We start from the raw sequence: 15,433 nt of genomic DNA, 5'->3' as shown, positions 1-15,433 counted from the left end.
TTCTGCACACTTTACTGTGTTGTAGATTTAATTTTAAATTGATTTCTTTATACATTTGACATTTTTGACCACACTCAATTATGCATAACAAAGTGGCTCCTCTACTGGGCACCATTTAGTAGATTGCCAGCTAATCTATTATCTTCACTTGAGGCTGACCTCTGCAAAAGCATGCACATATTTGTGACAGTTGCACAAATTCAACACCTGGAAGATGTGCTGTATTGCTTGGCAATATTTTCTAATTATATCTTATTTAATTGCTTTGTATTTAGTATCTTCTAGTATCGGTTACAGAGATTCAAATTAATTATACTGTGGGTTATATCAGTGAGTTACTAAGTTCTTTGTAGGCTTCCCTTTAACAATTTCTGGTAGTTCCAAACGGGTGGCATGGTGGCGCAGTGGGTAGTGCTGCTGCCTCGCATTTAGGAGACCCGGGTTTGCTTCCCGGGTCCTCCCTGCGTGGAGTTTGCATGTTCTTCCCGTGTCTGCGTGGTTTTCCTCTGGGTTCCCTGGTTTCCTCCCACAGGCCAAATACATGAAGGTTAAGTGCATTGGAGATCCTAAATTGTCCCTAGTGTGTGCTTGGTGTGTGTGTGTGTGTGCGTGTGCACCCTGCCCAGGGTTTGTTTCCTGCCTTGCACCCTGTGTTGGCTGGGATTGGCTCCAGCAGACCCCCATGACCCTGTGGTTGGGATATAGTGGGTTGGATGATGGATGGATGGTAGTTCCAACAGTGAAGTTGTAAGGTTATTAAATGAATTCTGGTATTTCTGTGCTGGACTAAACCACAATGCCTAAAAATATTTCTATACAATAATTTAATTATAGTGAGATTGTTGACTACATGCACTGTACTTAGGTTTGGCAGTTCGATACTGCAGCTTAAAATTGCTTTGTGATGGTATAGGGTGTAACTAACACTATATAAAGTAAAGACCTAAATGTATGCACACATATACAGAAGTATTTTTTTAATTAGCTGGCTTGTGTTTGTTCTGTTATGTAAATGCTATTAACAGTCACCTACAATGCAGGTTTTATTTTTCCTTTAAATACCAACAGCTTTGGATATGAAATGATTAACATTTTTTACTTGATTTTTCTTTACTTGTTTGTTACAATTCTTGTAATTTAGATGATACCTTCCCTATATTCTAAACTATCTGCCAATTACAATCAAGAAAATCAATCTGATGTAGCTAATGATGTATATTACATTTAAGATTTTAAATTTTTTTTGTGTGTGTGTACCACATAAACATTAATTCTCCTTAAAGTAAAAAACAAGTTGAAATTCCTATACAGTATCTTGCTAAACAAATATATTAAAGAAGTTAATAAAACTTTGTTCAGGAATCTGAATAAAAATCTTCTATTTTCTCACAATGCATTCTCATTCATGGACCTTCTGTCTATTCAGCAATTAAATCTTCATTTACAGTTTACAATGACCTAATACTAGCTGTAATGACAAAGAAAGGTCTATTAAAAAAAGTTGAAAGCTTGGCGAGTGCTGACCTCTTATGTATTTTTTTTATAAATGGAATTGCTTAAATTCCCATGGACAGATAAGGTGGATGGAAGTGTTGCTTTTAACCTGTGATAAATTACCCAATGGGTTATATATACAGTATAAAATGTACCTTGCCAATCTTGAAAGCAAATCATATTTAAACATAGAAAGTATACTGTTTTCCTGTATAATTGACACTTTCAGCCTATTTGATGTTTGACCTGATTTTCTTGCTTAAATGATATATAGCAAGCAGCAGTATGTTTATATTTTTCTTGCATTTTAATTATATTATCCAAATGGACCAGAACTATAACACTGAATATACAAACTGCACTTCAGGGACAAAAAAGTCTCATCTTGTGACCGATCACATTCATAAAACAAACAAACAAACAAACAAAAAAAAAAACAAAAAAAAACAACTCCCAGACTGGTCAGCTCAGCTAGAGTGAAAGACAAGTAGCACCTCACAATTAACTGTATTTTACTGGTTACATGTGCTCATACTAGAAAATATGCCTAGAGACTTTTCTCAGCATCATTTATGTTAATTCAATGCAACAATACTGCATATGTTGAATAATTTTCATTATGATGGCTCCCTGCTATTATGTTGAGCCACATTGAAGAAATGACACCACTTTTCATTATCGTACATACTAATCCAGGAAACAATTTTGAAGGTCAGCTCTTCAATGCACAAGAATAATAAATAAACAACTGCTACTTTTTATTAGTCCTTTATCTACAGACTGACAGCAAGACATCTTGGAGGCAAAATATGGCTCCATATTCTTTCCAAACAAAACCATTATTGTTTTTTACACAACAATAAAGCAACAACCTGTTATCAAGTCTTCTCCATTAAAAAAAGCAGCACCTGTCCTTTAAAGACACAGCTTAAACTGATAATAGAAAGTGCTTAAAAGAGATAAACAAATTACTGCACAAAACAAATTTTCCACTGTTAAATCTCCATGGGGGAAATAAGCACCAGTTTCAGGTTTATCAAGACTAACTTGTGGACATTTACTTTAAATATTGTCATGTAGAGATTAGCAGATGTTAAATCTATATACTGTATTTACAAGTTGTAGTAGTCATAGCTAGCAAAATGGTGAATGATTACAATCAGCAGAGGTATCTGTGGACCATTACTAGAAAAACTACAACAATTTAGCATGTGCAGCAGAAAGAGAAGCAGAGACATGGAACAGTGGGACAAAAGACAATAAGAACCTGGTTTATATAAAATAGAAAAACATCCAGAACAAGAATATGCTTAATGGTCTAGAGACAAGAAGCTAAATTTAATGCAGATGAAGGCAGCTCTAGTAGAGATCATCTGCACTGCTTAAAATTCTTCTAATATAGAAGATGACTGCCCTAGTTATAACATATACTTTATCATAAAGATTATGTATATAATATATATGTATATATTTAAGACAGACGTGAACTCTTCTACATTAATTAAGAAAGAAACAGAACTATATGACAGCTTGTTTCATCATATAGTATATATCCACTTATTACAAAGTATCTGCAAATAAAAAGGGTGAACTGGTATTTTTTCAGACATACAGCATATTAAACCTTTTAACATCTATTCATTTAGGAATATATATTGACAAAGTGTCTGACAGCGGTCATTCACAATCTCTTTTTTAGAAAAGGTTAGCATCCATAACCATGAGGATCTTCCTCAACTTCTTGCTGCTCTGCATCAATTCATCTACAGGACATTTCACTGTGTTAAAAGGGCAGATCATGTCATTTATACAGATTAAAGATAAAAACAAATAAACAGCTCTCAGGCTTGACTGCATTAGAGTGTCAAGGAAGCCCCAGAGAGGAAGGCTGTAGTGGCCGCTGCCTCATTATGCAATAGTTTTATAAGCTATAAATTGTCCTCTAACAATAAAGATGCAAACTGAGAAAGAAAGCATACAATCTCATAATCTCACACAAGCAAGTGCTATGAACAAACAGGTAAGTGACAGTACCTAGGTATAGGTACCTTATCTTTACATAGGCTTTCTTCCTCACTGGTTTCTTTCATACCTGTTTATCCAAGTGCAAAGGAGGGAAAGCAGTAAAAAGGAGATGATTAAATTGCATTTTCTTTCTGCTGAGTTACCAATAGATTATTCATTGTTGAAATGCACCATGGAATATGCCCCAAGTAAAGATTTTTGTGATGGATAGTTCAAGATGCAAGTGTATGTCACAAATCTGAACTCTGCATAAAACACCACTACATACAGCTACTATCAGGTTCTTTAAAATTCCCCTTCATTATACATTCATAAAATGCACTTAATTATAGAAAAAAATGTCTACACTGGTTCTTTGAAGACATGAGCACACTATACTAGCAAATCACTACTAATGTGGGTGATCCAGCTCTAAATTATTAAATGGTTCTATAAAAGAGGCATATTATTTATTAATTTAAGTAAACCAAGATCCTGAAAGTATTTCAAAAGCATCTGAATAAAAGTTTATATTAGATTACATTAGAAACTTTATTAATCTCATGGGGAAATTCAGAAGACATTATACCTAACAACCAACAAAGGGGTTGTCATGGACTAAATTGTCTCTTGTAAAATCTCTCTAACCTGGAGGGGAAAAAATATATGTTTAATACATCTGATATTCGTGATGTCAAAGGCCACACTTCTCTAACCCTTATCCACACTTAATGCTGACTCTGATTTGAGGATGATTTCAAAGGCTTTATATATATTTTTTTTAATCTCAAGCTGTCTTGCCTACATTAGGTAAAAATGCTTTTCCCTCCCAAACCTAGAGGAACATATTTGGAACACAAAAAAGGTTTATTTACTTACCCTAACAAATCTTCTAAATAGACTGGCTATCTACCCTGGAATTACTACTGAGGTATCACAATAAACAATGTGACTCTCTTGTGAACTTACTGTATGTAGAACATTGTCAAATGACTAATTACAAGTATCATTCAGTATGTGGTAGCTGACATGTTCAGAGCAAAATGATTAAAATGATTATGCTTCAAAGTTAATCTGGCCTATGGCCCACCACTGCTATTAGCAATGTGAAAGAAAAGAAAAAAAAACAAACAGAAAAACAAAACAAAAGCAAACAAACAGAAAATTCAGTCCTAATTTTACAAATATAAAAAGTTAATGTTTAGACTGAACAATCCACTCAGAAGAAACCTCTGAATAACTCCAAAATTCTTTCACACTAAAGACCAAAAAACAGCACCTGGAGATTTAAAAATGGTTCCAATCACAATCCTATTACAGAATTGTAATGTAGAATTAAGCTGCATTAGCTTTCAATTACAAAAAAAATAAAATAAAATAAAAAGGCAAAGTCACCCTGTTTAACAGTTGAGAATAACTCAGTTTGCACGCTTTTAATCCAAAAGTGAAATTTAGATGTCAGATGCTGAAAAGAAGATAAAAAAGAAAGAAATCAATGCCTGAAGAGAACATCTGCTTTTGCTGGGAGGGGCACTTGGATGGCAAAATGGTTCATTGTAACAGACATTAAACCAGAGGCCCAATTCCCCTAAAAAACAGTCAAGCTTTAATGCTTCTACTTACCACATTTGGAAAAAACTGAAATATTGTTTTCAATATTTCATATGTGGCATTGTAAAACAGTTTTTTTTTTAATTTTTATCAAAAATAACAATAAAAAATGACAGCCTACTGGTGTACTGCTTGAAACTGGCTGGGAGCATTCACTACGTTTAAGAGTTCAGAAGAACACTATATTGTACTTTGTCACGTGAGTTTAGTTTTATTTCTAACAGCACCATCACATGTTTGAAACTTATACAAAAATAAATAATAAGAAAAAAAATTTCAGCTAACAAAATCCAGAATTAGAAATCTGTTGAATAACTGGAGATTATTGCATATAAGACAAAGGTCTGTACGGCCTGTTAGCTGGCTAGAAGCATTTTACAATTTCCCCATTTGCTTATAAGATGGAATGGCTGAGGTTAAAACCACAAAGCCATTATTTAAAGAAATTGAAAGAGTAAATAAAAGTAATTTTATACTGCAGCAAAATAAAGTAAAGGGAATAATATAAAATCAACATGTGGTGCTTAACAAAAGACAGAACAGGCCGCCATGAACCTAGTCTCAATGCTGCTCTCCTTGGTAAAAATACTATGATACGCAATGGCACAAAATCCTATAGTCCGCATACAGTACAGTATGTTGATGTTATTTAAAAGAGCTTTCTTATTTTTGGCATAACTATAGAACTTTCCCATAAACAGCGTTTACTCATCACGCATTTGGCAAGCTGGAAATACAAAGGATAGAAATGCATTTACATGCCTACAAATGCGTGGTGAATACAGCTGATTGTTATGATGTTAGAAGAGAGAAAGAGAGAGAGTAAAAACCATTGGCAGCACCCTCCACAGGGGGCTGGCAAATGAATTAGAATTGCTGCAACGGACTGACTTTACAGTAGGGTGGCATGATCAGGGTCAGCCATGTCCATGCTGGCCAGGATTGCCTTCTGGTCCTCTGGCCGGCGCCGATAAAGCAGGGCGGAGAAGCGAGCATATGGATCCTGTTGAATGGATCTTTTCTTCTTCTTACGGAGGTAGAGAGCTTCTTCGGGCCGGAGTACCTGAGAGGCACGTGGCTGCTGTATCTGAGAGGAAGGCACAGCTGTAAAACATAGGGAAAGAAGAACAGAATTTGGCTAAGATATGACACAGTTAAGGATATGAATTGATTACCAAATGTTAGAATGAGAAAGGTGAGCTTTTCAAGATGAATGAAGCACAGCTTTTAGTTACAGCACCTATGTTTTTCCGATTTGAAAAATTCAAAAGCAAATAATTTCTTTTGTTTTCGCCCTCTTTTAAAAATTGATGAAACCAGCTTCAGAGAAAAGTAGAGTGCTTTGGCAATCTAACACTACACACATCCTTTATTTTTACTGACTTTTCTTTGCACAAGAGTTAAAACTGTCCTTCTTGCCTCCTGTTAGGCTTTTATCCACTACTCAGAAGATACTGAGTGCCAACATAGTTTAAGAAATTGCAGCATGATTCAAGCACTACTGTCTTGGGCTTTCCCGAATACCCGAAAGGCTGTGAACTTTAAAGGAAAGACTTGCATAACTTGTGATAAATACAGTTTTCTTTGATTACCATTCATGTCCCCTTGAGGACAGTAATATTATATTGAGCACTATAGTAGGGTTGTCATACTAGAGTGCAGATGGGAGTCTATAGCCATTTTATTTCTGTTATTCAAGATTCACTTCTACTATTATGTGTGCAGTTATTTATTAGACTGCACTTTTGTTTGTCAATGGAATGTTAAATTCTGACAATGTCTGCTGATTTTATGTTTAAAAATATCTGAAATACTGAGCAATACTCAGTGTCTATTTGAATAGGGGTTGTTTTTAAATTGTATCCCCTCTGACAAACTAACTGCATGGTCAATGATCTCCATTGGACTCAGAATGGTAAATATCTGTATAATCTTAACTCTAGTGACATATTTTAAAATTAAGAAGGGGGTTGCACCCACTATTTTTTATGCAAGCAATTAAGATACTCATCACATATTTAATTAAACTGAACAGTGTTACAGAGTTAAAAGTAAAATAGAATAGTTTAGAATATAAAGAATAATTAACACACATTATTAATTATGAAGCAAAAATTATTTAAAATTAGAAATTTGTAGAGGTTGAATATGATATCTGCTTTGTAAAGCTGTAGCTAAAGCTGCAATGCAGTCTCAAGAGACTAAATTTCCAGATAACTATTTTTTTCTCTATTTTCAAGAATTTCAAATGTGTTTATATCTTTAAGCACAAACAAGAGTCTAGTCAATAAAGGCGATAATACTTTTCTTTTCAGTTGCCATTTATATTAAGATCTCACTTGTGTCTTAAGAAGCCATCATTGAAGATAGTCAGCAAAGCCTCTACTCTGAAATATATGTTAATAATCACAAAACACAACTGTAAAGAGAAAATAGTTGCAAATGCTACGATTAATGGGCAGAGAAAAAATGATAACAAGTAAATATCTTTGAACATAAAAAAATGTGCCAAAGTGAACCTTAAGTCTTTGTTTTCAATCCATGATACTTCAGCTGAACATTAAATATTTGGAGTAGCAAACTGGCAAACAATTTTTAGTGAGGCGCATACCATTTTGGATCAATGAAGCAATCATTTATGTTTAATTCTCTGTTATAATTTTTTTTTTAAAGCAACCAATATACCAAACCTAACCCCTTATCAAGCGGGGTCATTTTTGCTAAATCGCTTGTAATTTGACCTCTCCAAATTAGAATCATTGCTGTTATTGAATTATCTGGAGTATAAACACATGTTTATACTAGTTTACACATGTTCTCTAGTTTCACCCTTAGTAGTTAGAATCACTGTAGGTGTGACTGATCAAAAGTTATGCACATTAGAACTCACAAAAAAAATGAATTTATGTGTTCTCGCCTAAGTTTTTTTGTGAAAATAAAGGCCTCTATAGCTGCAGTAGGTAGGTGGGGACAGAAAAACACTATGTACCAACAGAATAACTTGTTGACTACTCACATTTCAAATTTAAAAAGAATACCTGTAAAAATGACATTTTACACCAGTTTTTATGTGGGCATGTCCAGGTGCTTTTTAGAGGGACCTATGGTTTATCCATTATCCACATTTTGGAACGTATGGAAAAAGTGTAATAACTTTGATGTTTGATGAATGCTTCAACCCACATATATCAATGAGGGCTCTACTGAAAGCTTACACCTAAAGGAATCTATATCTACATACAGTGTCACTCTTTTAGTTATGGAAATTCATATTCCATAATAAAAACAATACAAAATACACATTTCAATATAAAAATAGTCAAAACAAGTCTTATGGGCTAAAAAATATATATATATTTTATTTTTTACTTTTTTAATAAAATGCACACAAACTATATACATTTTTTTACAAACTGTTACAATACAACTCAGCGTTTTTCCACGTGCCACTGATTGTGGCAATCGTTAGCAGGCAGAAAGCACAAGGGCGTGTCACATGTCGCACTCTGCCATTAGACGTCTCCTGGTCGATCGATAACTGTCACGTCGCGTACATGCATCTATTATTTAATCGAGAGTGTATTTACGTTTATCTGTACTTTTATCCATATTTAAAATGCGAAAAAACTAGGTGAAATCACAATAAACAACCACGCACCAAGTCTGCAGACTGGCACAAATGCCAGCTTCGCGCAGCTCCAATCGGTTTTGTTTACAAGTTGGTATGGCAAGTTACATATCGACGTGCTCAGCTGCTCATTGGCTGTAAGTTTGGAGTGTTACTCACAGCGTCCAATCAAACTGGTAGATTCTACCAGGGTTTGGAGTTGTGCGTCATCGTTCAGCTGTCTGTGACACTCGTTGGCTATACGAGGTGCCAGTCACCCCCCAGACCCATCGTAATTGGCCAACTTAGGTTTTAATCAGAAGCTAACACTTCCGTGTAACATGCTTTAGCATGGTTATTGCCGACAGAAACAAATTAAGTCTGATATGACCAATAGAAATGAAAAAAAATGTCGGAGCTAGTCTCAAGTTAAAAAACGTTTTCTGGAGTTTTTGTCTCTTTGAGGATCTATCGTGTGTTTTGGACCTAATCGTTTTACTGGATTATATTCCCTGGAGCCTTACGGACAGAATGAGATCAATATTGCTCGGAAATATTGATGTTTGACTTGCAGAGAGCCTTCAAAGGTAGTCAAAGGTAGGAAAAGTCAGCTCTTAAAAGTATTTACTTCTCTGTAAAAAAGGATTTAGTGTCAGTGCTGTGGTTGTTGTGTGTCAAAATGGTTTATATCATCGGAAAGACGAGACGAGAATTTTCATTTGATGTGTAGTATGTCGAGGTGCATGACAGAGGGGCATGCACACATGGCTGTGACATGATTGTGACGTTGTAAAATCGCCGTTATGTACCGGGACCGGTACGTGTGCATGTTAAGGGGAAACCTAACCACCACACTAAATAATAATGTGAAAATCTTGTTATTAAAAATATATATTATTTATTAACAAATGAAAAAATCATATGTCAGTTTTCAAACTGTACTCAAAATACATGGAACAACTATTAAAGTGCTAAAAAAAGCAAAACTATTATTCTGGGTTAACCAAGATTAATTAAACGAATGTTCTTTAAACCTTTAACTAATGACTGCCAAATTATATGCAGATGGGCAGTGTACAGCATTCTTTTTTGACTAACCAAAGACGTGCAGTAAAAGATTATTCAACCTTCAAAGGCCTAAATTGCAAGTCATTCAATATTGAAAGTATGTAATCCTCCATAAAATAGTCACAGTTATCACACAGTTGATATAAATTTATTCTAGACATATATTTTAAAATAGTGATACTTCTAAACATAAGCAGTAAGACATTTTCAAAATGTATCCACAACCATCAATTGGTATTGGTATTTGTATATGTATATGACACTGGATCCAGGGGAGCAGCAGCCATGGGATGCACACTACGTCCCCCAGAAACACTTGGTGGCAGCCCCCCTGGGTTGCATCGGGGCCACAATTGTGTTACACCAGAGCTCATCCCTGCTGGGCTCTGTGGCCACCACCAGGGGGAGCTGTTTGGCTTCCTGAGCCTGTGTGGGCTGTAACGCAGCCACACCTGAAAGTGCAGCCTAATTAGGCCAATTACCACCTGGAGCACTTCCGGGTGGGCTATAAAAGCCTGCAGCCACTACTCAGGGCGCCAGAGTTGGGAGGAGGAGGACGAGGAGGAAACAGTTGCCGTGGAGGAGAGTGATCTTGTGGTGTTTCTGGGGACTGTGTAGGGCCAGTGGGACATGAAGAAGACGTGTCCCACAGCTAAAGAAAACAAAATATTTTTCTTCATTTTTATATGTGCCTCCGCTGTCTGTGTCGGGTCGATGCCAAGAGAGCACTTTTGCCACAAAAAAAAAAAAATATATATATATATATATATCTTGAATCGATTGAACATCTCTGGAGAGATCTTAAAATGGCTGTGCACCGACGCTTCCCATCCGACCTGATGGAGCTTGAGAGGTGCTGCAAAGAGGAATGGGTGAAACTGGCCAAGGATACAGTAGGTGTGCCAAGCTTGTGGCATCATATTCAAAAAGACTTGAGGCTGTAATTGCTACCAAAGGTGCATCGACAAAGTATTGAGCAAAGGCTGTGAATACTTATGTACATGTGATTTCTCAGTTTTTTTATTTTTAATTAATTTTCAAAACCCTCAAGTAAACTTTTTTCACATTGTCATTATGGAGTGTTGTATGTAGAATTCTGAGGAAAAAAATTAATTTAATCCATTTTGGAATAAGGCTGTAACATAACAAAATGTGGAAAAAGTGATGCGCTGTGAATACTTTCGGATGCACTATATATATATATATATATATATATATATATATATATATATATATATATATATATATATATATAGTAATCCTCTCGATCGCGGGGTTGCGTTCCAGAACCCCCCGCGATAGATGAAAATCTGCGAAGTAGAAACCATACGTTTGTATGGTTATTTTTATATATTTTTAAGCCCTTATAAACTCTCCCACACTGTTAAAATTATTAGAGCCCTCTAGACATGAAAAAACACCCTTTAGTCAAAAGTTGAAACTGTGCTCCATGACAAGACAGAGATGACAGTTCTTTCTCACAATTAAAAGAATGTAAACATATCTTTTCTTCAAAGGAGTGCCGTCAGGAGCAGAGAATGTCAGAGAGAGAGAGCGAGATAAAAGCAAACAATTAAAACATCAATACATGCTTTTAAGTATGCCGAAGCACCGCGATAAAGCGGCATTTTGTACAGGAGTGCCCATATCCACTAGGCAAACAGCCCCTGTGCAAACAGCCCCTCTGCTCACACCCCCTCCGTCAGGCAGAGAGAGTGAGAGAGACATAGAAAAGCAAACAATCAAACATCAAGTGGCATGTTTGAGTAAATAAGCATATCTTATATCATTGAGGAGTTTTAGTTAATATGTAATACATGCTCTGATTGAGTAGCTTCTAAGCCATCCACCAATAGCGTACCTTGTATGAAATCAACTGAGCAAACAAACTGAGGAAGCATGTACCATAAATTAAAAGACCCATTGTCCGCAGAAATCCCCGAACCAGCGAAAAATCTGTGATATATATATTTAGATATGCTTACATTTAAAATCCGCGATAGAGTGAAGCCGCGAAATGTGATGGGCAACGATTACAATTTTTAATCATAATTAATCGCAATCTTAACAATCACATTGTTATGTGCAAAATTCAAAAATGAACTCAAAAGTAGTGTATTGCATGTATTTGGTTTGCAAACACTTTAAGCAAATAAGGTGTTTTTAACAGCAGTATTCCCTTTACATAGTAGCAGTTAAAACATCCATCCATCCATCCATTTTCCAACTCGCTGAATCCAAACACAGGGTCACGGGGGTCTGCTGGAGCCAATCCCAGCCAACATAGGGCATAAGGCAGGAACCAATCCCAGGCAGGGTGCCAACCCACCGCAGAGCAGTTAAAACATTTCTTGTAAATCTCAATTTAAATATTAATGTAATGAAATCAAATATAAAACCAAAGTTATTTGCCACTGCCAGGGCATTAACGTTTTATCTAGTTTGTTCTAGAAAAACAAATTACCCTCAGAGTCCAGAGCCACGATCATAAAATTACAACAGGCACCTTCTGAGCAACAGGAAGTTAACTTTTCTAAATCTGTTTTTTTTATCTGAACAGATACCAGCAGAAACATTTTCTTTTTTCAGGGAGCAACATAAACAGTCTACGTTCAGTAGCAACTCTTTGAGGGCAAATATTTTTTCCAAAAAACACAAAGCAATGGTTTCACACATAAATCAACTTAAAACGTCAGTTGCTGCCTGTTTTGCCTGCTGTTGGCACCTGTTTGCAGCAGCAGTGGCTCGACGGCCAGCAGGAATGCATTGTGGACTGGCTGCCTGGCTATCTTTGTGAGACAGGTGCGCGGGGGTGGCAACTGCAGGGAGACGCAATATGTTTTATACCTCCTGTCATCGTAAGCGTCTGTCCTCCCAGGCGAACGTTGCCATAGGTGCATCAGCTACACGAATGTGTTCAGCACCACAATCAGCTGGGGACTTCAGTTGATGCCGGTACATCACTTTCATTTTCAACCTACATCTCCAGATCACTTGCATCAAAATCAGAGTCTGAAAAAAGTTTTTATTTGAGCATTCACTTTGGTATTTCTGCACATGCCATTTTAGAAGCTGTTTGCTGTTTCCTTTAAATCAACAAAGCAAACTTTCCTTCTAGCAAAAGTTTATCGAAAAGCACTCTAACAAGAAGATCACTGATCTCCATGGATCTCTAGTGAGACTGAGGATTTCAAAATAATAGCAATAAAATAATTGTTGCCATTAATTAATTAACGTGATAATAATGCATTAACTTGCCCAGCCTTTATATATATATATATATATCCTCTTTAATAAAACCCTTGTGTGCGTCCAGTGTCCCTGTGTGTGTGTCTTCTGGTGAAGTGCGCATGCGTGGGGCCACACAGCACGTGTTCGGTCTCTTCCTCTGCATTCCCTGTGCAGAGAGAGAGACAGATGCACACACAGGCACGCGACACACACACACACACACACACACACACACACACACACACACACACACACACGCGCACACACACAGGCGCGGCGATTCACGCACACACACACCGGCGCGCGCGAGTCACACACACACACACACACACAGGCACGCACGTCACACACACACACATACACACACAGGCACGCGCGTCACACACACGAGTCACACACTCAGACATACACGCGAGTCACACACACACGCACACGCGAGACACACACATGCACACGCGAGACACACAGGCACGCACGACAGACAGACAGACAGACACACACACAAACACAGAGGCGTGCGCTTAAGAGACACACATGTGAGAGACACACACAAAGGCGCGCAAGAGAGAGACACACACAGGCGCGCGTGCATTATTGCAATGTTACTTTTCTTGGTTGTTTATTAAATTACAGATTTTTCAAATGTTAATTTTTTCCCCTGTGCTTAAAACTCATTACAAAAAGTGTTTTCAGCGAGCAGGTCGTAAGGCTATAGCGCAAATTCTTGCAGTGTTAGTTTTCTCTGTTGTTCAAGGTTTTCTTAGTGTTATTCAATGTTTTTACATTTAGTTTACTATTATGCTGTGCTTTCTATGGTATAGTTAACTATATTTGTGCTTAAAACTTAAAAAATATATATTTACATACAGTTCATACGGTCTGGAACGGATTAATTGCATTTACATACAATCCTATGGGGGAAATTACTTCGAAATTACTACCGAGGTTCCACTGTATTACTGTCAGACAAAATTACAAGTCACACAATACAGTGACACATATTACAGCCACATACAAGGTCCCTTGCCATTTAATATAGACTGTTCATACAAATGTTTATGCACTACTGTTCTAGCGCCCGTTATTTTAACGGGCTTAATGTCTAGTATATATACAGTATACATATATACATATACATATATATATATATATATATATAAATAAACTGCTCAAAAAAATAAATGCTGGATATCTATACTGATATGGACTGGGGAATGTGTTAGGAATGAAAGGATGCCACATCATTTGATGGAAATGAAAATTATCAACCTACAGAGGGCTGAATTCAAAGACATCCCAAAAATCAAAGTGAAAAAATGGTGCGGCAGGCGAGTCCATTTTGCCAAGAATTTAATGGCAGCAACTCAAAACCGTACTCAGTAGTTTGTATGGCCTCCATGTGCTTGTATACATGCATGACAATGTCGGGAAGGGGACATCTCCTAAAGAGATGACAGATGGTGTCCTGGGGATCTCCTCCCAGATCTGGGCCAGGGCATCACGGAGCTCCTGGACAGTCTAGGGTGCAACCTGGCATCAGATGGACCGAAAGATAACATCCCAGAGGTTGTTTTAGGTGGATTTAGGTCAGGCGAGAGGGCCAGTCAATGGGGACTGGCGAGGGGGCCAGTTAACGGTATCAATTCCATCATCCTCCAGGAACTGCCCGCATACTCTCGCCACATGAGGCCGGGCATTGTCATGCACCAGGAACCTGTGGGTCTGACAATGGGTCCAAGGATTTTATCCCGATACCTAATGGCAGGCAAGGTGCCATTGTCTAGCCTGTAGAGGTCTGTGTGTCCCTCCACGGATATGCCTCCCCAGACCATCACTGACCCACTACCAAACCGGTCATGCTGAACGATGTTACAGGCAGCATAACGTTATCCACGGCTTCTCCAGACCCTTTCACATCTGTCACATGTGCTCAGGGTGATCCTGCTCTCATCTGTGATAAGCACAGGGCGCCAGTGGTGGACCTGCCAATTCTGATATTCTATGGCAAATGCCAATCAAACTCCACGGTGCCTGACAGGCAGTGAGCACAGGGCCAACCAGAGGATGTCAGACCCTCAGGCCACCCTCATGAGGTCTGTTTCTAATTGTTTGGTCAGAGACATTCACACCAGTGGTCTGCCTGCTGGAGGTCATTTTGTAGGCTCTGGCAGTGCTCATCCTGTTCCTCCTTGCCCAAAGGAGCAGATACCAGTCAGTCCTGCTGATGGGTTACGGACTTTCGACGGCCCTGTCCAGCTCTCCTAGAGACTGTGCTGGGAGACACAGCAAACCCTCTGGCAATGGCACGTATTGATGTGCCATCCTGGAGAAGTTCGACTACCTGTGCAACCTCTGCAGGGTCCAGGTATTGCTTCATGCTACCAGTAATGACACTGAATATAGCCAAATGCAAAACAA

At 37.6% G+C, this 15,433-nt stretch overlaps 1 protein-coding gene across 6 annotated transcripts in view; it reads right to left on the bottom strand.

Moving 5' to 3' along the window:
• Positions 1 to 4,873: 4,873 nt before the first annotated feature.
• Positions 4,874 to 15,433, bottom strand: part of igsf9ba (immunoglobulin superfamily, member 9Ba) — a 300,170-nt gene continuing 289,610 nt past the window's right edge. For 4 of the 6 annotated variants that reach the window (XM_039764160.1, XM_039764162.1, XM_039764161.1 and 1 more), the window contains one exon: positions 4,874 to 6,213. In XM_039764160.1, coding sequence (XP_039620094.1) covers positions 6,002 to 6,213 — 212 coding nt within the window. In that variant the 3' untranslated portion in view covers positions 4,874 to 6,001. The remainder of the gene's footprint in view (positions 6,214 to 15,433) is intronic. The other 2 variants (XM_039764166.1, XM_039764164.1) reach the window with 2 other exon arrangements.

The sequence above is a fragment of the Polypterus senegalus genome, chromosome 9 (assembly GCF_016835505.1).
Source record: "Polypterus senegalus isolate Bchr_013 chromosome 9, ASM1683550v1, whole genome shotgun sequence".
Lineage (NCBI taxonomy): Eukaryota > Metazoa > Chordata > Cladistia > Polypteriformes > Polypteridae > Polypterus > Polypterus senegalus.
The sequence above is the reverse complement of the archived record's forward strand: the minus strand, read 5'-3'. Positions and strand labels throughout refer to the sequence as shown.